Source organism: Mastigoproctus giganteus, chromosome 11, assembly GCF_048544385.1.
Source record: "Mastigoproctus giganteus isolate SK-2022 chromosome 11, ASM4854438v1, whole genome shotgun sequence".
Taxonomy (NCBI): domain Eukaryota; kingdom Metazoa; phylum Arthropoda; class Arachnida; order Uropygi; family Thelyphonidae; genus Mastigoproctus; species Mastigoproctus giganteus.
Window position 1 is genome coordinate 130,906,267 of NC_143585.1, and position 25,506 is coordinate 130,931,772.

Below are 25,506 nucleotides of genomic sequence, written 5' to 3' on the forward strand. Positions count from 1 at the left end.
AGGCATTAGAACTACATTATAAAACTGGTAAGGGAATACAAAAAAAAAAAAAAAAAAAAAAAAAAGAACAGAAAGATTGCAGTTTCAATTGAATAAAAATTTGAGTGCTGGCAAGAATACATCAGAGAACTGTTTGATGGCAACAGAAATGAAAAGTTTGACAGATCAGAAAATGTGGAAGGACTGAGTCTCATGGAGGATAAAGTGATCTTAGCTGTTAAATATGCTATACCCAAAAAAAGGCAAGTGGTCCTCATGAAATTATGTCAGAACTATTAAAGATAATAAAGGTGGAAGTGTTGGTTGGTCTGCTCAACCATTGTCTGTGAATTTCTGGAGAAATTCCCAGACAATGGTTGAGATCGTCAGTCGTAACAACACCAAAATGTGCAAATGAAAATAGTTGTTCTCAATTTAGAACAATTAGTTTGATGAGCTATTCATTGAAGATACGTCTAAGGATTATACACAACCGAATTTATAAAAGAAGTGAAGAAACACTTAGTGGTTCTCAATTTGGATTCCGACAAGGACTGGGTAACAGGGAAACCTTGTTTGCGGTTTGAACTCTAATAGAAAGATGTCAGGACGGGAATCAAGAGGCATTCATCTACTTCTTGGATTATGAGAAAGCCTTCGATAAGGTAAAATGACAAACTGTTCCAAATCTTAGAGAAGATTGGAATTGATGGCAAAGACATCAGAATAATGGTGAATTTGTATTGGGGACAATCAGGAAAGGTATGCATAGAAGGAGAATCGGAAGAGATAGAAATTAAAAGAGGAATTTGTCGAGGTCGTATTCTATCACCTATATTAATCAACATGTATACTGAAGAAATTTTTAAAGCTTTAGAGGGATGTACAGAAGGGATAAAGATTAAAGGCAACAATAAATATGATCAGATATGCAGATGATACTATATTGCTGGCCAGGTCTGATAAGGATTTACAAGCATTAACAGATAGAGTTAATAGAACAAGACAAATGAAAATTTTGGTCTGAAGTTAAACATCAAGAAAACAAAACTTATGGTTATCAGTAAGAAAGAAGTGCAAAAAAAATTACAATCAATAATGAAGAAATTGAAAGGATTAAAAGTTATCGCAATCTTGGATGCATGCTGAGCGAGGACTGGGACTATTCTATTGAAGTACACTCAAGAACTGAACAAGCACGTGCGGCCTTCCTTAAAATGAAGAATTGTCTATGACAGTGATTTTACACTTCCTTTAAGAACAAGAATATTGAGATGTTTTGTGTTTTCTGTCCTCCTTTATGGAGCTGAGGCCTGGACACTGACAAAGAAAACCCAGAATAAGTTAAATGACTTGAGTAGTCATGTTACAGACGAATGTTAAGAGTGTCATGGAGTGATAAGATAAAACATGATGAGGTCATGAGAGGAATGAAGAAAAAGACAGAAATAACTAACACCATCAAGGAGAGGAAACTAAAATATTTAGGAAAACTGACGAGGAATGACAAATATATGCTGTTGCAATTGATAATCCAGGGCAAGATCAATGGTAAAAGAAGTCGAGAGATAAGAAGGAAATCTCGGTTAGCAAATCTCATAGAGTGGTATGATCAGAGTAACAACGGTTTGTTTAGGGCTTCTATCTCACTTTCATCCATTGCAAAGATGACCGCCAACCTCTGCAAAAAAACACTGAGGAAGTTAAAAAAAAAAGAAAAGAAAAAGAGAAATGGAAATAAACACTATGATTACTTAACTTGTACATTTAGCCACTGATACAAACTGAAAATTTGTACAAGAAAATTAGCAAATCAGTACTTATACATAAAAGTAAAAATTATATCTGTCATACCAACTGTTTGGCTCTTTTCATCTACTCCATAATCATTAATCTTCTTGCACAAATTTACAAGTACTGCATATCTTTCTTCTGCCAACTGACCAAGCAGAGCCTCAGTTTCTTTTCTTCTCTCTTTATCTTTGATTTTTTCATTTTTTAATACTGCAAGAACTTCATCTGCGGCACCACAAAGTACATCACGTGGCTAGGTATATGGTAAAGTTTAATAACACGAGAATATTTTAATGAAACAATGAAATATCTCATATACAGAACACATACAAGAAAAAAAAATAAAATAAAAATTTAAATATGAATGTTTTTAAGTCCTTGCACAAGCGAGCTGTCAAAAAAAAAAAAAAAAAAAAAGTGCAAGGACTATGGGTACTAAATTTCAAATAGAGCAGACTCTATGGAGCAAGTTCTTATGGTGAAACTTAAGTTTGTAAAAATTAAAAACTTTATATAAAAAATGCTTTTGAATATTACTATACTCTTATTTTGCCTTGACTACCCAACAGTGAAGTGAAATCAATTTTAAAAAATCATAAAAAAACTATCAGCTTTATTTTATTATCAAGTGACACATAAAGAACATTTATACAGGGTGTTTCAGTTAATCGTTTCAGAACTTCTAAGAGGGGTAGGGTACATCCTGACAACTCGAAATCATATAGCAATGTGGGGTCGGAAATGCTTTCCTGAAGCGGTGTTGTACACAGAAGCACCAAAAAGAAAAGAGACCGTAAGTGAGAAATCGTTTTAATAATACATGAAAAGGAGCAAAAGGTACATGGATTAAAGTACGTGTTCGAAGTTTCTTCCACGGGCTACAATGCACGCCTCACATCTCCGACGCATGGACATCCGAACATTCTGGAATACTCCAGGCGAATTTCGAATTTCTTCGGCAGCTACTGCGATTCTTGCAACCAGCTCCTCAGCATTGTCAACAGGGGTGTCATAAACTAGCGATTTCATATGACCCCAGAAAAAAAATCAAGACATGATAGGTCGGGTGACCGAGCAGGCCAACACACGGGACCACCACGTCCGATCCACTGTTGACCAAATGTGACATCCAGGTAGTTACGAACATCTCCGCTATAATGGGCAGGGGCTCCATCGTGTTGGAACCACATTGTCTGTTGCGTCGATGCAGAAATCTGTTCATCTCTCAAAGGTTGTGGCAATACTTGCTGCAGAAAGATCAAGTAGATAGGTCCGGTTAGACGACACGGTAACAGGTAAGGTCCGATGAGGTGATCTCCCATAATACCGGCCCATACATTGGCCGAAAATCGAATCTGTGCTGCACGACGTCGTGTTGCATGCGGGTTCTCGACCACCCAGATATGGTTGTTATGCGTGTTGAAAATTCCTTCCCTTGTGAAGGAATTTTCACGGTCATATGAAATCGCTAGTTTATGACACCCCTGTTGACAATGCTGAGGAGCTGGGTTGCAAGAATCGCAGTAGCTGCCGAAGAAATTTGAAATTCGCCTGGAGTATTCCAGAATGTTCGGATGTCCATGCGTCGGAGATGTGAGGCGTGCATTGTAGCCCGTGGAAGAAACTTCGAACACTTACTTTAATCCATGTACCTTTTGCTTCTTTTCATGTATTATTAAAACGGTTTCTCACTTACGGTCTCTTTTCTTTATGGTGCTTCTGTGTACAACACCGCTTCAGGAAAGCATTTCCGACCCCACATTGCTATATGATTTCGAGTTGTCAGGATGTACCCTACCCCTCTTAGAAGTTCTGAAACGTTTAACTGAAACACCCTGTATATCACTTGATTAATTTTATCAAGAACTGGATCTTAATGCCAGAGAATATCTTCGATTTTGGCCTTTGTAAGGCCAAATTGAACAAATGAGGTTAACAGATGCAATCTCCTCCTCCTCACACTTTCTTATCACTTTTCTACTATCTGTTAGCTGTCTAAAATTAGTTGGAAATATAAATATGGGATGACAGCACATAACTAAAAATTTTTAAGATGATTTGTAAATTGTTCACAAATCATCTTAAAATATTGTTATTGAAAAAAAAAAAAAAAAAAAATTGTTCCTTTTTTGAATAGGTGATTTATACTGTAATCACTGCAGTGGTTAGTCAATTTTGAGATGATATAAGAGATATTGTGACCATTGTCAAGATGTGAAGCAGCTCTCAAAAGAACGTATGTACTTGTGAAAGGGTTAATAATTGCAAAATTTTAACACCATTCAGGATATTAACAGTAAAATTTTTTATTTTACACTGAATATATGACAATTTCTGCAATATACAAGATGGATAGAACAGAAACACTTAAGATACCAGGGTGCTGTGACACCAGGTATCTAAGTGTTTCTCTGTGACAAAGCTGGAGGCCACCACACACACACACACACACACACACACACACACACACACACACACACACACACACACACACACACACACACACACACACACACACACGAGTGGCTACATGCATATTGGGTCTCAGCAATTCTTTAGTCATGGATATAAAATGAGGACAAGCCACAAATCCTAAGAATGGCTGTACAGGCATTCCTCAGTGATTGAAAGTGTAATTGTGTCTAGTTGGCAGGTCAAATCTATGACAAGAGCAAAACTCACTAATGTATCACTAAGAATTGTCTTGAAGTTGAGATCAGTATAGGTAAGGCATTATTCATAAAAATAAAAGTTTTGAAACAATTGATGAATACGGAGGAATACCACTACTTAAAATGATATTCAAAAAATAAGTTAACACATATATGGTTAAAAAGTGATAGAAATTTCTACATCAAATCAAATAACAGAAATAAAAAAAATAGTGCATGTGTACCTTATACATGCAAAAGATGTTTTATGTGAAAATATCCTTGGCATGGAAGAGGTTAGTGAAATCCAAGCCAATAGCCTAATTACCCATTTGATTCTAGCCATTTGTTGAATAGTATGACGTCACAATCATACTTGCTGTACTTACTACTGCAGGAAGTATAACTGGAACAATACAAGGATTTGTTATATTACTACAACAATTATCACTTCCTAATTCATTTCACAAATATAAGTGGTCTCAATTCTAATCTCAACAATGTCCATTTCCACTTGCAGTCTGCCAAACCCCATGTACTTTTTCTGACAGAATCTCGGTTATCGGTTGATTAAACTACTGCTCATCTCAGATGCCCACATTATTTGCTGTATGATTCCTTTCGCCTAAAACAGGGGTCACCAAACTACAGCCAGTGGGTAGTCTGTTTGTCCGGCCCGCCCGCACTGTGCTACAAATGATCAAAATTTCTAAAATATATTGTAATTATTTATATGGAAATATAATAAATAGTAAATCAACGAAATACTACTGTTTCAATGACAGCTTGTGAGCGGGGCTTATACCTTGGCAACAGGTATGGCATGTGTTCAATACAACTTATGACTGTGACTGAGCATTTTCAAAACTGAAATATGTAAAGTCCACATATCGAACAAGGCTGAGTGATGAACATTTAAAGGCAATTCTTTTGGATTTTGGATGGGTGTAGCAAGTTGAAAGCAAACATTGATGATATTTTAAAAGTTAAATGCCAGTTCCACAAATCACATCAATCTTTTCTGCTCATCTTATTCCTAATGTCACCTTTCTTGATAAGTTTTTGATAAATAAATATATTTGTTATCTTTATTTTTCTATATATTCTTTATTTTTGCATATTTTGTGTATTGGTAAATAAATATATTCGTTGTCTTCGTTTTTGTTGCATTTACTGAATTGTACATATTGAACAAAATGATTATACAGCCTGTGCTCATCGATCTCTCAGTTATGTGGTCCGTCGTGAAAAACGTTTGGTGACTCCTGGCCTAAAAGGTGGTACTTGTGCATACGTCCATTCTGATATTCCCTGTCAGAGACTTGGCGATATGGAATCTCCTCTCTTTGATCTTCTCTGGCTTAAAATCTCTCTACCACATTGTGTCAAATTCATCTGTTGTCTCTACCATTCTCCCAACTCCACTAATCACTTGGAGCTCTTTGACTTCCTCTCTTTGCAACTTGACTTTCTCCAGTCCAACTTCCCTAACAGTGAGGTAATTTTCCTTGATGATTTTAATGTTTACAACTCTAGCCGGATTCCGTTTTCTAGTCACACCGATCCAGCTCATTGAGATGCTGAGGCTTTTGCAATTACTAATGACCTTGCACAGATTGTTCATTTACCTACAAGAATACCGGACAATCCTAATCATACAGCCAACACGCTTGATCTTTTTCTCACAAACAACCCTTCTAAGTACACGGTAGAAGTGAGAGCTCCTTTAGGCACTTCAGATCACAACTTGGTGATTGTCTCTTCTCCAATGGAACCTTTATCTCATGGCTATTCCCAACCTCGTGTTGTTTGGCATTACAAGAATGCAAAATGGGATGACCTGTGAGACTTCTTTTCTTCTTTTCCTTGGTCGGATTACTGTTTCAAAACTTCTGATGTCAACGTCTGCTTAGATCGTGTCAGTGAAATTATTCTTGCAGGATTGGAATCCTTCATCCCACACTCTACTTTAAAATCTCGTCCTTTATCTAAACCTTGGTTTTCCAATAAATGTGCTAAGGCTGTTCAAGAGAAGAATGTTGTATATCTTAATTGGCTTGTTTCTAATTCTTCAGTTTCATTTTCTGCCTACACCAAAGCTTGCAACAATTGTAAAGCAGTTATTAATCAGTCCAAACTAGAGTTTGAACAGGCTAAGAGTAGAAAACTTGCTTCTTGCTCTAATGGTAGCCGAGCATTCTAGTCTCTTGCCAAAGCTATTGGCCGCAACTTTTGCCTATCTCTGCTCCCACCTCTGTCCAAACCAGATGGTTCTGTTGTCACTTCAACCAAGGACAAAGCTGACATGTTAGCATCCCATTTTTCTTCCAACTCATGTATTAATGATCTTGGTAAAACACCTCCCACCATTCCCAACAGGCTCCATTCAATGCCTCCTGTGGTCTTCCATCAAAAGGATGTCAGAAGGATTTTGACGAATCTTGATGCTAAGAAAGCTCCAGGTCCCGATGGTATTTCTCCACTTGTTCTCAAAACCTTTGTTCCTGAACTTACTCCTATTCTTTGCAGCCTTTTTTTCACTGTCTTATTCCAAAGGTGCTTTTCCTTTTGCTTGGAAATTTGCTCATATCCAGCCAGTTCCTAAAAAGGATGACAAATCCCTCCCATCCAATTATCGTCCCATTGCAATTACTTCTACTCTTTCTAAAGTAATGGAGAAATCAATTAACCACCAACTCTTAAACTACCTAGAAACCTTCCGTCTGATCAACGATCGCCAGTATGGATTCTGTCAGTGTCGATCCACTGGTGATATTCTGGCTTATGTTACCCATTTATGGACTAATTCAATGGAAAGGTTCGTTGAAACACAAGTAGTTGCTCTTGACATCTCAAAGGCTTTCGATCGTGTTTGGCATAAAGGTCTTCTAAACAAGCTTCCATCTTAGGATTTGCCAACTGTTTTTAGTAATTGGTTATCCAGTTTTCTCTCTGATCACTCACTGAGGGTGATGGTAGATGGCTCTCTGTCTTCTAACTTCTTCACTGATGCTGGTGTCCCCAAAGTTCAGTTCTTTCTCCCAATCTTTTCCTCTTGTATATTAATGACCTTCCATTGATGGAAATCCTATCCACAGTTTTGCTGATGATAGCACATTGCATTCTACTTTCCATTTTGAGAAACCTTGCCCTGCTCAATCAGCTTCAACTTCTCGAAAATCTGCTACCAATTCCTTAAATGCCGATCTCCAGGTAATTCTCCAGTGGGGAAAAGACAACTTAGTTGATTTCAACCCTTCTAAAACTCAGTCTTGTCTTATATCTTGCAAAAAGGATTCTTCCACTCTTATGCTTATCTTTAGTGACACTCTGATTTCTAGGCAAAATGATATATCTCTTTTGAGGATTACCTTGACTTCTAATCTCTCTTGGCACAAGCACATTACAAATATTGCTTCTTCTGAATCTAAAAAACTTGGTTTTCTCTTTCACTCTCGGTGTTACTTTTCTTCCAAACAGCTGCTCACTCTGTATAAATCGCAAATCCTCCCTGCCATGGAATATTGTTCCCACATCTGGGGTGGTGCCCCCAAAACCTCTCTCAGGCTTCTTGATTCCATTCAGAAGAAGGCAGTTAGGTTAATTAATGATTCATCTCTAACAGAGTCTCTGCACTCGCTGTCTCATAGACAAACTGTTTCTGCTGCATGCTTCTTCTACAGATACTTCCATGGGCACTGTTCTTCTGAATTAACTTCAATAATTCCCACTCTCTCTTTGAAAACAGTCCGATCACGTGCCGCCACCAGCCAACATCCATTTACTGTCCAACTTCAAACCCACAGAACCAACTTTTCATCTTCGTCGTTTATTTATTCAACTGCTGTTTTCTGGAACAACCTTCCTTCATATGTATTTCCTGAAAATTACAGTCTACAGAAGTTGAAGTCCAATGTCAACAAAAATCTTCTTTTGCCTTCTCAACCTCCAACCCAAGCTCGGTTCTAAGTACTATAGGTTCTAATATCTCTCATGTTTGGGGTTTATATAAAAAAAAAAAAAATACAAGGATTTGTTATATTACTGCAACAATACAAGTATTTGTCAACAATTTCTTTTTTGGTCTAGTATTTTCCCTCAATTTCAACTACAAGGTCAGGTACCTCAATCAATGCTGCTTTCCAGAGACATTTAGATATGTTGCAATTGTAAGTATACATCTCTTACTTCAGTTCTCATAAATCCATTGTATCTTGTCTTCCAGCTGAAATCATGGGAATTTGTGACTGATCAATAAAATATTTACAATACAAAAGCTCTTTGATTTCATAATTAATATATATAAATCAGAATACCTAATAGAAACATGAAGGATGTTTCACATAAAACCATCTACCGAGCAAAGTGACGTCATATGCGTTTTACTTCAGTTTGAAATATTTAGTATGAACAATGTAACATTTTATGATCATGCCAGCTACTTACTACTCTACCGAATCAACAATAGTGACTGAGTTAGTGTTATTTAGGAAGTGACATCATTTCCATCTCAGTGTGTGTGTGTGTGTGTTACCACATTAGTTCAGCCCACTACGTCTTTAGAAAGTGATGTCATTTTCATTTCATATTTCTGTGACAAATCAGTTTTACTTCAGTCCAATATTTAGTAGATGCTACCAAACATGTTTTCACATTAAAAAAAAACTCATAAAGAAGCTTTCAGAGCAATGTGCTCTTTTATCAACTTTAACGCTGTCAACATTCTTATCAAAACTAAAGAACTGAAATGGACTTGGGCAGGACACATAGCTCAAATATATGATGACAGGACTAAGAAAATAACAGACTGGTACCCAAGAGGAGCTAAAAGAAAACATGGAAAACAACAATGGAATGGACAGATGAAATTCATGAGTTTGTGGGTAGTAAATGGATGGCCATTGCATAAAACAGAAGAAATTGGAAAGTTGCTGGAGAGGCCTTCATCATGCAGTGGATTGAAAATGGCTGATGATAATGATGATGATGAACAGCCAAGCTGCTAATGCTATATAGCACCTACTATTGACTCAATCACATGAAATATGTTCACAGTTGGGCAAGACCATAGCAGCACTTAAAAAAAAAAAAACCCAAAAAAGGTTCAAAGGCAGGCAATATACCTGTTGAGATGAGGAAAAGGAACCCAGGAAGTGAGGATGGATGAGAAAGAGATACAGACATAGTAGAGTGCATCGGTCTGCACCCCAAGAGGTAGAAGAGAGAGAGCGGAGGATGTTAAGCCCTCTCGTACACTTTGTACGTAGCTGACGAATGTGTTGAACAAATGTCAACTTTTTGTCAAAAATGAGTCCCAGGAATTTCGCCTCTGATACAACTGGAATGGTGCTTTGTCCAAGTCGTAATTCAGGCTCGGGGTGGAGGTTACGTTTGCGACAAAAATGGACGCAAACGGTCTTCTCCGGTGAGAACCTGAAACCATTGGCCGTGGCCCAGGTGTTAACACGGTCAATAGCTTGTTGCAGTTGTCTCTCAATAACCCTCATATTGCATGATTGAGAGAATATGCTGAAGTCATCGAAATAGAGTGCACTGTTTACAGTTGGAGGAAGTTGTTCAGAAATAGAATTTATTTTAATGGCAAAAAGCGTAACACTTAAGACAGATCCTTGTGGTACCCCCTCCTCTTGGCAAAAAGGCCGCGAAAGGGAGGATCCTACACGAACTTGGAAATAACGGCAGGATAAAAAATTTTTAATAAAAATGGGTAGGTGGCCTCTCAGACCGAGATTGTAAAGGTCTTTTAAAATACCAAATCTCCAAGTTGTGTCGTACGCTTTTTCCATGTCAAAGAAGATGGACACAAAGTGTTCTCTTTTTAGGAAAGCATCTCGGATTGATGTTTCCAGTCTAATTAAGAGGTCCAGTGTGGACCTGTTTCTTCAGAAGACGCACTGAAAGTGGGAGAGAAGGTCGTTCGATTCTAAATACCATAAGAGACGAGCACTGACCATTCTCTCCAATATTTTGCACAGACAGCTGGTCAGAGCAATAGGACGATAGTTTTTTGGACATTTAGGATCCTTTCCCAGCTTAGCAAAAGCAAGAATAGTTGCCTTGCCCCAGGTATCCGGAAAGTGCTCTTCAAGGAAGATTCTGTTATACAGGAAAAGCAAACGGTCCATGGATTCTATTGAAAGATGTTTGATCATTTCATAATGGATGTTGTCTGGTCCAACAGCGGTAGCCTTTGTATGGGCAAGTGCTGTTTTTAGCTCGTGGATAGTAAATGGCCCATTATATGCGTGGGAACCCTTCGATGTGAACTTAAGGGCCTGATTTTCAGTCTTGCACTTTAAGACCAGAAACTCTGGGGAGTAAGATGACGTGGCAGAGATGTTAGAAAATGTTTCCCCAAGAGCATTGGCTATTGCAGTAGAGTCTGCAATAGTACATCCATTATATTCAAGGACCGATGAGGGGTGTGCTGTGTATTTACCCTTCATTTTCCGGATTTTTTCCCAGACTACCTTGGAGTTGGTAGACTGGTTAATAGATGATGTAAAACGGATCCACGATTCCTTTTGACTCTGACGACGGACGTAGCGTGCTTTGGCTTGTGCACGTTTAAAGGCTATAAGGTTGGTCGTGGTAGGATATCGGCGGAATATCCCCCACGCTTTGTTTTGAGCCTTTTTGGCTGCTGTGCATTGTGAATTCCACCATGGTTTGGGAAATGGTGGAAACCGGGCAGATGTTTTTGGAACAGCATTCGCAGCTGCTTGGACAATATTTTCTGTGATGTACTTAACTGCATCATTGACAGGCTCCTGACTGACTGTGCTAAGATCAAAATTTGCCTGATGTTGGAAGGCAGTCCAGTCAGCCTGATCAATCTTCCACCGTGGTAACCTGAAGGGAAGACATGGTCTCCCACTGTGTAGCAAGGTTATCACGGGGAAGTGATCGCTTCCGTATGGATTCTCCTCCACTTCCCAAGTGAGTGAAGGGAGTAGAGAAGGGGAGCAGATAGAGAGATCAATGGCAGAAAAAGTACGGGTAGGCATGTGGAAGAAGGTGTTTGTTCCAGTATTTAGAAGGGAAAGGTCATTGTCATTGAGCATACGCTCTATGACTCGTCCCCTTCCGTTGATGTTAGCACTACCCCAGAGTGTGTTATGTCCATTAAAATCCCCGAGAAGTAAGAAAGGGGGAGGCAGCTGTGTTAGAAGATCATCAAGGTCTGCCTGGGTGATGTCAGTCCCAGGCGGCAAATAAATGGAGCACACAGTTAATAAAAATCCCACTGAAAGGCAAATTGCAACAGCCTCTATGCTGGTTGTAATTAGCAGGGGCTGCACTGGGGTCTGGTTACCCACAAGGATAGCCACTCCCCCATGTACATAGCCATCCGCAATTCTATCCTTTCGAAAAAATGTCATGTTGTGCATGGCGGGATCATCATTTGCCTTTAGATATGTCTCCTGCAAGCAAAAGCAAACTGGCTCGTGCTTTTGCAGGAGGGCCTTGATGTCATCAATATTTCGCCGAAATCCACGACAATTCCATTGTAGGAATTTAGCCATTATTTTGGCTTGGTGGGTCCATCAGGCGGCTTCCGAGGTGCTGAGGGCTTACTTTTATCAGTCTTGGATTTATCTTTTTTGGGAAAGAATGGACGCTGTCCCGTGTCCATTTCTTCCTCCGCAAAGAGTTCCAAGACTGAATCTTCGGGTACCTCCTTCTGCTCGACATCCATCTTTTCTTGGGTACTGGGGGGACTTCCCCTTTCTTATTCTTTTCTTTCATAATTACCTTTGTTACTTGTGGAGCATTAGGAGGTACCGATATAGGAGTGGCAGCTGATTGATCCTTTTGTGTAGGTTTTTTAGAACTTAAGAGATACCGCGCGATGGGAGTGAAAGACTCCTTTGGAGGAATGGTCATGTCAGTCTGAGTTCCGACGGAACATCTCCCTGCTACCTTCTGGGCGTAGGTAGGTTTGTTGATATTCAGGGGTTTGACCGATTTCCTTGCCTCCTGGTATGATATATTTAGCTCTGCCTTCAGCCGTTGAATTTCTTTTTCTTCTTTCCACCTCTGGCATGCTCGTGAGTAGGCCGGGTGTTCGCCCTCACAGTTAATACAGGTGGGTTTTGTGGCTGAACATGCTGTTGTTTCGTGGTCCTTTGCACCGCATCGAGCGCATGCAAGGACTCCACGGCAGGCCATTTGAGAATGTCCATACTTCTGGCATTTAAAACACTGTAAAGGGTTCGGAATGTATGGACGCACTGAACAGTTGATGTATCCAGCTTTTATCTCGTCAGGAGGTTTAGGAGAGTTAAATGTCAGGATAACGCTCCTGGTTTTAACTATTTTTCCATCCCTTCGCGCAGTAATTCTCTTGACGGCAATAACTCCCTGGGGTTTTAATTCGGAGCAGATTTTTTCCTCGGTTACGTCCAGAAGGTCCCACTCCGAAATGACACCTCTCGATGAATTGAGTGTTCTATGTGGTGTCACTGTTATAGGGATTCCTCCGACTGATGTTGTTCGGAGTAAATGTTCAGACTGCCTGTCATTTTTAGTTTCAATTAAAAGGTCTCCAGAACGAAGCCTCTTAACTGATTTGGGTGAACCTGCTAACCCGTCTAACCCTTTTTGAATAAAAAAGGGCAACATTTTACCAATTGGTTTTTCACTGGTTGAGTGCATAATTAGGAACCTTGGAACAGGCCCTGATGATATTTCTGTGCGCTGCCTCTTTGTAGCAATAATGCTATCTGAATCTATATCAATGTTTTCAGATAGGGACCGGGTTGGGGCCCCTGAAGGATTTAGTTTATCAGGATTCATGGAGTTTTTTTAATTGTTCAGTGCCCGGGCTCCCCACCCACCACGGAGCCCAAAGGGACGCCCACTGCCCGGCATGCAATAAATGCGCTCGGGAGCGGGACGCCAGGGCTATCCAGACACTATACCCGCACTGCCGCCAGCCTGAATCCTGTCCCTCGGACCATGAGGGTAGGGGCGTGGCATTGACACGGTTGACCCTCGCAAGCGAGCCTACCAGCCGACTGATCCTAGCCGGGCCTTCCAGGACCACCCGTCTTGTCGAAGCAGGGGCCAAAGTGGTGTATTGAAGCTGGGCCCCTCAACCACCAGGATCCCCCTTTCCGAATTTCCACGGGTCGCAGCGCACGGCAAACACGCCGGATTCCATTGATGTAAGCCTGGAACCTGGGCTGTGGGCGTTGGATCCCAGTGATGCTAATCTGGAAGTCCAGCAGCATCACTGGGAGGTCACCTCACCATGTACAGGTGCCCACATCGAGGGGTACAAACAAGGAAAAAAGAGAGCAAACTTGAAGATAACTTTAATATGTAATACAAAATATAAAAATTAACCAATAATCAAATTAAATACATACTTGATCACCAAGGGCTTCTTGAATGAAACTCAAGAGAACTTCATAAGTCTGTCTAGTTTCAGGTGTTTTAGGCCTATATAAAATGCCTACCATATCCTCTATGCCTTCAGAGAGTAATGTTTGCCCTTTGAGTTTCGAAAGATCATAGCGATTTTCATCTCTCTTCTGTCGCCTTAAAAATAAAACATGATATAAATACGGATGTAAAATTATATAATGAGGCAGCCTTTAAAAAAATTGGTGTGAACTATAACTGTGATCTTATATAAGTATTTATTTCAATCTCACTTTAAATTTACATAAGCTTCACAGCACCACAAGATTAAACAAGAATTTATTAAAATATTTAATTAACAAATGTTAATAAATACCTTTTTCCACGTGAAGTATTTTAATTAATTTATTGGGATGAAAAGGAAAAAACAGTCCCAATAATTATATAAAATTGGCTACATTTTGTATTTCAATGTCAAAATCAATCTTCAAGCCAGGATTTTTGGTTTCTATAAACTTATGTATAAAAATAAATTATGTTAACAAAAATTGACAATACATGGCATAAACTCAAATTTATAGTTATTTAATTGTTTTTGATTCAACAGATTTTAAAATTATGAACTATCGTTAAATCACTAACCATATCCACTCTACTAGACAGTATGTACAAAAGTCTATGCAATATAATACATGCCACTTTGTAAAATTCTTTATCTGGACTTTCAAAAATCATTAGTAACTTCATGGTTACAAACCATGAAGTTACTAATGATTTTTGAAAGTCCAGATAAAGAACCAACATTATATATGTATCAATTACTATTTAATTTCTATAAATTAATATAAGCAAATTTTGTCATCAAATTCCAGTTTCTTATTAATCAGTTTTAAAAATTATTAATTAAAGAATTTATCAAGTGATGTCATGATCATAAAAATATTTCTGTACCTCCTGTCTGATAGAGTAAATATGGTTAGTAAATTAATGATAATTCATAATTTTAATATTAAACTCTATTCAGTCAAAAATAATTTAATTAATTATATAGTACAGTTGAGTTCAGGTGATGTATTGTCAACCTCTATTACCTTCCTTTGTACATAACTCTATAGCATGCAAAAAATCCAGGACCAAAGATGGATTAAAATTTAGCCAATGTTATTTAGAATGTTTGGGGGGGGGGGGTCCTCACTGTATTAACTACCCTTTTTCATATCACTAAATTAATTAAAATATTTCATGTGGAAAAATTTCTTCATTAAATTTTCTTAGTAGAACTGCACATAATGTCCTTCTCAAGTTGAATTAAGTATTTAAGTACTTTTAACTAAAAAAGATATTCTCTTACAATCTCTTCAATTATTCCTTCCTTAATTTAATCACTTCTTTATGTCACTTTAGAAAGAAAAAAGATATTCTTAGTGTATGTGTTTAGTTCACTCAACGTGCCTTTCTGCCGCTCTTGGAACAGAGAAGTTTTTACTGATTTATTTTCTGCTTTATTAGTTTAAATTGACATATTAACTTATTTTCTAGAGTAGCTTTATATTCCTATTTACGGTACTTAAGTTTAAAGTAACTTAGATAGAGATTTTGTAGGTATTACTTAGTATCGGAAAGGGTATCAAATCCACGTGTTAACTGATCGTAAATAGCCGCCATTGCTACGCGAAAATTAATCAGTAAAATCTATTAATCTTGTCGAACTTCATTGGCAATTAAATTGTACTTTTAACTATACATATAACCACTTAGGTTACGTAATATAAATAATTAGTAAAAATAAATAATTAATACATAACTTGATACGGAAGTTATATAAAGGGATTTCGTAGATAACACTCGTTACTGAAACAAATATTTCGTAGATAACACTCGTTACTGAAACAAATATTTCGTAGATAACACTCGTTACTGAAACAAATATTTCGTAGACAACACTCGTTACTGAAACATAAATATTTCGTAGATACTCGTTACTGAAACAAATATTTCGTAGATAACACTCGTAGATTTCGTGGATAACACTCGTAGATTTCGTAGATAACACTCGTTACTGAAACATAAATATAGCGTTATAACTGTGTTGGGATACAAGTTTAGGATTTAATTTTTTACTGAAATTGAAATTTTTATTGAAAGTAAATCGAAATCATGACTCAAACCAGAGCAGCAAAGCAAAAGGCTCAAGCTAATGGGAATGCTGTGGCTCAGAGGAGAACTGAGGGAGGCAGTTGCCCTCTGAATAACAGCCTTTTAAGATGCACTATTTGCTTGATGTTTGCGGAGCAGTCAGGTATGGGACATGACACTGCCATGTGGGATGTCTTTGTATGTGCGCGATGAAAGGAGTGTAAGGAAATCAGGCGTCAACTCAGCATTGTTATGGGCCTATATGAGAGCTTGAAGGACAGGGTGGATGCCCTCGAAGGATTACAAGTGAGGGGCCCAACAAGCTCACAGCTGCCCACACCAATGCCAGAGCTTGCACTTGGTCATCGCGCAACACAGCGGCAGCCCCCAAGGCAGAATACACTGGTCCCAAAGGAACTAGTAATTGTTGGTGACCCTATTGTCAGGGAAACAGGAAACATGCTTTGTAAAAAGGATAGGTGGAACAGGACCAGGGTATGTCTGCCAGGGGCAAAGGTTGATGACGTTGTAGAGCGGATATCATCTTTTAAGGGCACAAAAGGTGATATAGTTGTACACGTTGGCACTAATGATATTAAGAGTAGGAGACCGGCGAAATTACTTAACAAGTACAGGTCACTGATGAAAAAAAGCCGTGAATTAGGGTTGAATTTGAAAGTGTCTGCAATTCTGCCCAGACACGATAGGAGGGAGTATATGATGAGAGCCCTGTCGATCAATTCGGCCCTGGAAAGACTGTGCAGGGCTCAAGGGGTAGAATTTTTTTCAGCCTGGTCTGTACTTGTTAACAGGAGAGACTGCTTCTACAGGGATGGGATACACTTAAATAGAAAGGGTGCAAGAATGTTTGCTGATGCTATCGAGGCAGTGTTAGGAGGGTCGGAAAACTGCTAGATTGGGGGGGATACAAGGACTAATAGATTAACAGTAGCCACTGGCAGAGGAGAAAGTGATTCTTGCACTGCTTCTATTGGAATGAGCAGCAGCCTGGAAAATAAGATGCAGGATATTTCAGAGACTGCTGGGAATCATGGGGGTACAAGTAAACACATGGGTTGTGTTAGCGTGGCTAAGAGGAAGAGCAGGTGCATGTATACTTGCGTGTACACCAATGCTAGGAGTTTAGTAAATAAATTTGATGAATTTGAGGTATTGCTCAAAACATCAAAGGCAGATATTGTGGGATTTCAGAGATGTGGTGTCACACAGATATAAGGAATGCAGAACTGGAATTTGGGGAGTACAATGTCTACAGAAAGGATAGACAGGATAGGAAGGGAGGAGGGGTTATGCTATTAGTTAAGAAACACATAAAAATCCAAGGAAGTGAAGCCAGTCGACATCGCTGGACAGTGCAGTGTCGAGTCAGTTTGGTGTGACATAAGCATTGGGAGATCAAAATTGAGAGTAGGAGTGTGCTATAGGCCTAATGACTCTGATGAGTATAATAAGAAACTGTACAGAGAAATAGAGTGGGCCAGTAAATCAGAGAGTCTTATTATGGGGGAATTTTAATTTCCCAGATATTGACTGGAATTTGGGGGCTGGTGACTCACACACTAGCAAGGCTTTTGTGGATTTATTGGATGATTGTTTTCTACATCAGCATGTTCGGGAGGCAACTAGAGGGAGTAATACTCTTGATTTGATTATCAGTAGTGATTCTTCATGCATTAAGAATCTGCAGATAAATGAACCACTAGGTGGCAGTGTCACAGTGTTCTGAAGTGGGATTTACTCAAAGAGGTAACTACCATTAGGGGTAAAGGGAAGGGGTATTGCTTTCGTAAAGGCGACTACGGTGGACTGAGACAGTATTTAAATTCTATACAGTGGGATCAACTGATGATGTTACCAACAGCAAATTCAAAATGGGAAGCATTCAAAGAACTTATCTTGGAAGCTACTAGGCTTTACATACCAACTAAGAAATATTGTTCAAGGTTTAGGCCTAAATGGATGTCAGATGAACTAATGAGGCATATGGCAGAGAGAAAAATGCATGGGATACATACAAATTAACACGTGACACAGAAGCCTATGATAGATACAAGTTGATCTGTAACCAAGTTACAAAGGAGGTTAGGCAGGCGAAGGCAGATTACGAGAAATCCTTGGCAAAGGATGCGAAGAAAAACAGCAAAGAGTTCTTTACTTATGTAAACTCTAGAAGGAAGGGGATGAATCAGATTGGTCCACTTGATATCGATGGGTCAACTGTTGATGATTCTGCTCAGGTAGCTAACAAACTAAATGAATATTTTGCATCGACATTCACACATGAGGAGTTATTCAGCGAGGGGAATGCCAGAGGTGTATTCAACTCTGGCAGTAAGTTAGAGAATCTTGTAATAACTGAGAGTAAAGTGGAGGAGAAATTGTTGAAGATAAACACAAGAAAGGCACCTGGGGTGGATGGAATCTATCCAGTTATATTAAAGGAGGCAGCAATGGAAGTAAGCAAACCCTTAGCCATAATTATGAGAGCTTCCTTGGACTCAGGGAAGGTACCCATGGACTGGAGATGTGCAAATGTGACCCCAATTCACAAAGGAGGATCAAAGGCTGACACAAGTAATTATAGACCTGTGAGTTTAACTTCTGTTCCCGGAAAATTAATGGAGGCACTGGTTAAAGAAGCACTGCAGGATCATCTAGACAAGACTTCAGTTATAGCTCAGACACAGCATGGTTTTGTTAAGGGGAAGTCTTGCCTGACCAATTTGATTGGATACTATGATGCAGTCACAAAAGAACTGGATGCAGGGAATAACTTTGATATTATATACTTGGATCTTAGAAAGGCTTTTGATACTGTTGCACATGGAAGACTGATGCACAAATTGGAGCAGTGTGGCATTGGAGGCAAATTGCTGCTATGGATAAAGGGGTGGTTGAGGGGGAGAAGACAGAGAGTGGTAATCAATAGACACTGCTCATCGTGGACTAATGTTATTAGTGGAGTCCCTCAGGGTTCAGTATTGGGTCCTTTATTGTTTTCTGTATTTATAAATGATATTGATGATGGTATATCAAGCTTAATGTCCAAGTTTGCAGACGATATGAAGGTTGGCAGGGTTGTCAAGGACACTACTGACACTATGCTGCTGCAACAGGATCTGGAAAGGTTGAGCAGATGGGCTGAGAGGTGGCAAATGAAGTTTAACATAAAAAATGTAAAGTACTACATATGGGAAACAGCAACCCCAGAGCAACGTATCAACTCTGTGGTACTACACTGACAGTGGTAGAGAATGAAAGGGACCTGGGGGTGGTTGTGCAGGCAGATATGAAGTTCTCTGAGCAGTGCAGACGGGCTGCAAGAGTAGCTCATGGTGTATTGTCAATGATATATAGGAATTTTTCTAGCAGGGATAAGGAGGTGATTATTCCCTTGGAATAATCACCTCCTTATCTCTTATATAAGGCAATGGTCAGGCCACACCTAGAATACTGTATACAGGCCTGGAGGCCTCATTTCAAGAAGGATGTAGAGCTGCTGGAACGAGTACAGAGAAGGGCAACAAGATTAGTTGCTGGAACAAAGGGGTGCTCTTACGAAGAAAGGCTTAAGTTTTGCAAATTGCAGTGTCTGGAGACTAGGCAGCAGCGAGGTGATCTGAGAGAGATGTACAAAGCCTTGAATGGTTTGAGCATGCTCAATGCTGATGGGATTCTTCTTCTTGCTCAGAATAATCACCTGAGAGGGCATAAATTCAAATTGAGGAAAGACAGATGTAGGATAGATGTGCGGAAATTTGCCTTTAGCCAGCAGGTGGTTGGTAGGTGGAACAGACTTCCATCCCTTGTCGTGGAAGTTGATAGCCTAAATAAGTTTAAGGCTCGGCTGGACAGGTATTTCGAATGAACAAAGGGGTGAAGTGGAAGTGGTTATATTTTATTTATTTATTTTACTTTAATTTTTTTGGCTGATGCTGCATAAGCTTGCTTTCTTGCATCAAATGCCTCTACTAATGCTAATGCTAAATTGCACCAAAAAGTCTTGTAGACATTTCATTTTCAAACTCGAACAACAGAAAAATTTCTCCTTGCATACCATATTAGCCCAAATATAATTCAGCCTCCCTCCCTCCACATAAATATAACCTGAAGACAAAAGTCCTTGGCTTAAATTCTTAATTAAATTGAAATTAATTAAAATTAAACTGCTTAAATTTGTACTCAAAAAACTGCCGGCTCTGAAGCTACTCATATCCCATGCAGGTGACACTTCTGCCATTAGCAGATGCACATTCTTTGTGAAAAGGGTGTGTATAACAAGGACACAAGTAATTACAGACTTATTAGCTTGACTTCTGTTCCAGGGAAAATAATGTAGTCTTTGGTTAAAGAAGTAATGCAAGGCCATCTAAACAGGAATGTTATTACACTGCAGCCATAGCATGGATTTGTTGAGAGGCAAACTTGCCTGACCAATTTCATCGGATACTATGATGCACTAATAGAGGAAATGGATGCAAAAAATAATTTCAATATCACTTGAATTTCATGAAAGCTTTTGCACATAAAAGACTGCTGTAAAAATTGGGGCAGTGTGGCATTAAGATCAAGTTACTGCCTCTGGATAAAGGGATGGTTATGTGGGTGAAGACAGGGAGTGGATATTAATGGACACTGCTCTTCATAGACTAATGATGTTAGTGCCCTCCCCCCTCCAGGGTTCAGTGTTGGGCCCATTATTGTTTTTTTTTTTTTTTTTTTATATTTATTGATTATACTGAAGTATACATCACAAGCTTAATGTCTAAATTTGCAGATGATACAAAGGTTGGCAGGGTGAAATATAATAATGACAGTGTTCAGGATAAACTGCTACAACAAGATCTGAAAAAAATTAATCACATGGACTAAGAAATGGCAGTTAAAGTTTCAACATAGACAAATGCAAGTGCTACACATGGGTAGGAGTAATCCAGATTAATTTACCAACTGTATGGTATTACACTCAGGGTAGTGGAAAATGAAAAAGAGCTGGGGATAACTGCACAATCAGATATGAAATCAGATATGTTTAGATTGGACTGCAGGAAGTTTTATTTTAGCCAGCGAGTTATAAATTACTGGAATAAGTTGCCTTCATGGGTGGTAGAGGCCGACAGTTTGGGGAAATTCAAAGGTCATCTGGATAGTACTTTCGGGTAAGGGAAGCACATAGGATGATAGATTTAATTTCATTTTTTTTTAATTTTTTTTTTGTTTTTATCATTGTTTTGTTCGGATTTTTTTTTTGGCTGGTGCAGCATAAGCCATAGGCTTTCTTGCACCATGCGGCCATTACTAATACTAATACTAAATTCTCTGAGCAGTGCAGACATACTGCGAGAACAGCTCATGGGATTTTGTCAATGATACAGAGAAATTTTGCTAGAAGGGATAAGGAGGTGATTATCCCATGTAAGGCAATGGTCAGGCTGTATCTTAAGTACTGCATACAATTCTGGATATCTCATTTTAGGAAATGATGTAGATCTGCTGGTACAGGTGCAGAGATTGGCAATGAGAATGATGAAGGGAGTGAAAGAGTGATCATACAGGCTTCAGTTCTACAAACTGCAGCATTTGAAAACCAGGCACCTGCAAGGTGATTTGATTGAGGTTTTTAAGCAATGAATGGATTGAGTAAGATCAATGGTGAGGGTATTCTTCATCTTGCTGACACTACACACAAGGGGACATAAATTCAAATCGAGGAAGGATGGTTGTAGGATAGATATGCAGAGGTTTGCCTTCAGTCAGCAGGTGGTTGATTGTTGAAACATCATCTGTGGATGTTGTAGAAGCGGGCATTAGCAATAACTCAAAGAAGCACTAAACAAATTACTGGAGGGGATGGACAGGTGATGTGGATTTTTTTTTTTTTTTTTTTTGGTTGATGTTGTTATTTGTTATTCGGTTTTTTTTAGGAGCATTAGCAACTAAGGCCATATTGCTCCGGGAATATGCGATGGTCATTCCTGACCTTTCTGCATCCTCCATATTTGGTGGTGACAGGCTCGAACCCCGGTCTAATCAAGAAGTGTGTGCTACGCACTGCTGCTCCTTCCCACCTGGCTACAGAGGAGCCCTTTTTGGTTGATGCTTAATAAGTTTGCTTTCTTTTTTCATATGCTACCACTAATAATAATAATAGGAGATCAAAGAGAAGTGGCATATGCAACAAGTAATGACCATCCCAATCATTGTGTTAACCACTGGCAGACCCTACATAACAGCCTAGCAGCAAACAGCTCCCAGTGAACACCTACAAAGAACTCCAGAGTCACAATCATGAACAGCGGAAGGATAGTCAGAGAGTTTCTCGACCAACAGTAACACCAGGCATAACAACAATCACCCCGTGTACTTGGTAGCAATACCTGTCACAAGGTGGAACTGCCAATCAGGGAGAAATAATATAAGAGCAGCAACAATAATAATAATAACATAGTTAAAGCCATAAGCACCTATGCAATCCAAGTGCAAACATACTCCTTCGGGGTCATGGATTGGACTAACACCGAGCTGGACGATATCATGAGACCAGGACAATTGTCAGCTGTGGAGAGACTGATAATTTCTTGGAAAGAACAAGGAAGGAGCACAATAGACCTCATCAAGCAACAGAAAACAGCAATTGGTAACCTGAAGAATTACTTCCAGGAACACACATCAATACACTACCAGACCATAAGGAAGATAGACAAGAGGTATACCCTACTCAACATAAGTGAGGAGTCCCCTCCCATTCAGAAAACATGAATGAAGCTAGAAAGACGAGCAAAGAAGACACTCTATGGCAGACACTACAATGACCTCCATCAAGATCACATAGATAAAACTGCTTCCAATGCATGGCTCACGAGCAGAACGCTCTTCCCTGAGACTGAAGGATTTATACCTTCCATCCAAGACCAGGTAATCAACATCACAAACTACAGAAAATACATCCCCAAGGATCCTGGAGTGTCTGATGACATATGTCGACGATGCCACCTGGCCTCAGAAACAATCCAATGTATCACTGCGGGATGCAAGGTGATCACCCATACTCAATACACTCGTAAACAAAACCAGTTAATCAGAATATTATATCATAAGCTAGCAAGGAAATACCAGTTGAACAAAGAAATTGTACCATACTACAAGTACAAACCACAGGCAGTAATAGAGACCTCAACCCACAAGCTGTACTGGGACAGTGCCATAATAACAGATAAGACAATCCCACACAACAAACTGGACATAACCCTTATGGGCAAGAAGGAAAAGGCTACCTATCTGATTGACATAGCAGTACCTGACACAGGCAACCTGCAGTAAAACCCTTGGGAAAAAATCAGGAAGGACCTAAGACAAGAGATCAAAGAGATGAGCATATGCAACAAGTAATGACATTCCCAATCATCAGGTCAACCACCGGTACGGTGCCAAAGGAACCTACATAACAGACTAGCAGCAAAAGGTCTCCCAGCGAATACCTACAAGGAACTCCAGAGAATTGCAATCACGAACACCCGTAGGATAGTCAGAGAGTTCCTCGACTAACATTAACACCAGAGATAACAACCACCACCCTGTGCACTTGGTAGCAATACCCGTCACAAGGTGGCACCCCCAATCAGGGTGAAATATATATATATATATATTTTTTTCTTTTTTTCTCTTTTTTTTATGAAAACCCCAAACACAAGAGGTATTAGAACCTATAGTACTTGGTACAATGTTTGGGTTGGAGGTTGAGAAGATGAAAGAAGATATTTATTGACATTAGACTTGAATTTCTGTAGACTGTAATTTTCAGGAAATAAGTATGAAGGAAGGCTGTTCCAGAAAACGGCAGTTGAATGAACAAACGAGGAAGATGAAAAGTTGGTTCTGTGAGTTTGAAGTTGGACAGTAAATGGATGTTGACTGGTGGCGGCACGTGTTTGGACTGTTTTGAAAGAGAGAGAGCGGGAATTATAGAAACCAATTCAGAAGAATGTTGCCCATGGAAGGATCTGTAGAAAAGGCATGCAGCAGAAACAGTACATCTATGAGACAGCAAGTGAAGAGACTCTGTTAGAGAGGAGTCAATAATTAACCTAACTGCCCTCTTCTGAATGGAATCTAGAAGCCTGGGAGAGGTTTTGGGGACACCATCCCAGATGTGGGAAAAATATTCTATGGTAGGGTGGATTTGCGATTTGTACAGAGTGAACAACTGTTTGGAAGAAAAGTGATGCCGAGAACGAAAGAGAAAACCAAGTTTTGTAGAAGCAGAGGAAGCAATATTTGTAATGTGCTTGTGTCAAGAGAGATTAGAAGTGAGGGCAATCCCGAAAAGAGATATATCATTTTGCCTAGAAATTGGAGTGTCGCCAAAGATTAGCATAGGAGCAGAAGAATCCTTTTTGCGAGATATAAGACAAGACTAAGGATTGAAATCAACTAAGTTGTCTTTGCCCCACTGGAGAATTATCTGGAGATCGGCATTTAACGAATTGGTAGCAGATATTCGAGAAGTTGAAGCTGACTGAGCAGGGCAAGGTTTCTCGAAATGGAAAGTGGAATGTAATGTGTTATCATCAGCAAAACTATGGATAGGATTTCCAGTCAATGGAAGAAGGTCATTAATATACAAGAGGAAAAGAGTTGGGGAAAGAACTGAACCTTGGAGGACACCAGCATTAGCAGAGAAGTTAGAAGACAGATATCCATCTATCATCACCCTCAGTGAGCAATCAGAGAGAAAACTTTATAACCAATTACAAAAAACAGTTGGCAAACCATAAGATGGAAGCTTATTAAGAAGACCTTTATGCTGCGACACTGACGGAATCCATACTGGCAATCGTTGATCAGATGGAAGATTTCTAGGTAGTTTAAGAGTTGGCAGTCAATTGATTTATCCATTACTTTATAAAGAGTAGAAGTAATTGCAATAGGACGATAATTGGATGGGTGGGATTTGTCACCCTTTTTAGGAACTGGCTGGATATGAGCAAATTTCCAAGCAGAAGGAAAAACACCTTTGGAATAAGAAAGTGAAAAAAGGCGGCAAGTTCAGGAGCACAGGTTTTGAGAACAAGTGGAGAAATACTATCAGGACCTGGAGCTTTCTTTGAATCAAGTTTTGTCAAAATTCTTATGACATCCTTTTGACGGAAGACCACAGGAGGCATTGAATGGAGCGTGTTGGGAATGGTGGGAGGTGTTTTACCAAGATCATTAATACATGAGTTGGAAGAAAAATGGGATGCTGGCAGGTCAGCTTTATCCTTGGCTGAAGCGACAACAGAACCATCTGGTTTTAATAGAGGTTTGTTTGTTGTTTGTTATTAGGTTTTTAGGAGCATTAGGAACTAAGAGCATATTGCTCCGGGGATATGTGGTGGTAATGCCCTGACCTTTCCGCATCCTCCGTATTTGGTGGTCACAGGCTCAAACCCCGGTCTAATTAAAAAGCATGTGCTACGCACTGCTGCTCCTGCCCACTTGGCTTTAATAGAAGTGGGAGCAGAGATGGACAAAAGTTTCGGCCAATAGCTTTGGC

The 25,506-nt window shown here is 39.4% G+C and overlaps 1 protein-coding gene across 1 annotated transcript in view; it reads right to left on the reverse strand.

Moving 5' to 3' along the window:
• The window catches only part of Brr2 (U5 small nuclear ribonucleoprotein l(3)72Ab), a 570,943-nt gene that overhangs the window by 509,076 nt on the left and 36,361 nt on the right, over positions 1 to 25,506 (reverse strand). The window contains exons 4-5 of the mRNA XM_090384330.1: positions 13,820 to 13,991; positions 1,834 to 2,026 (exon numbers count right to left, since the gene is read on the reverse strand). Of these exons, the coding sequence (XP_090240456.1) occupies positions 1,834 to 2,026; positions 13,820 to 13,991 (365 nt within the window). The remainder of the gene's footprint in view (positions 1 to 1,833; positions 2,027 to 13,819; positions 13,992 to 25,506) is intronic.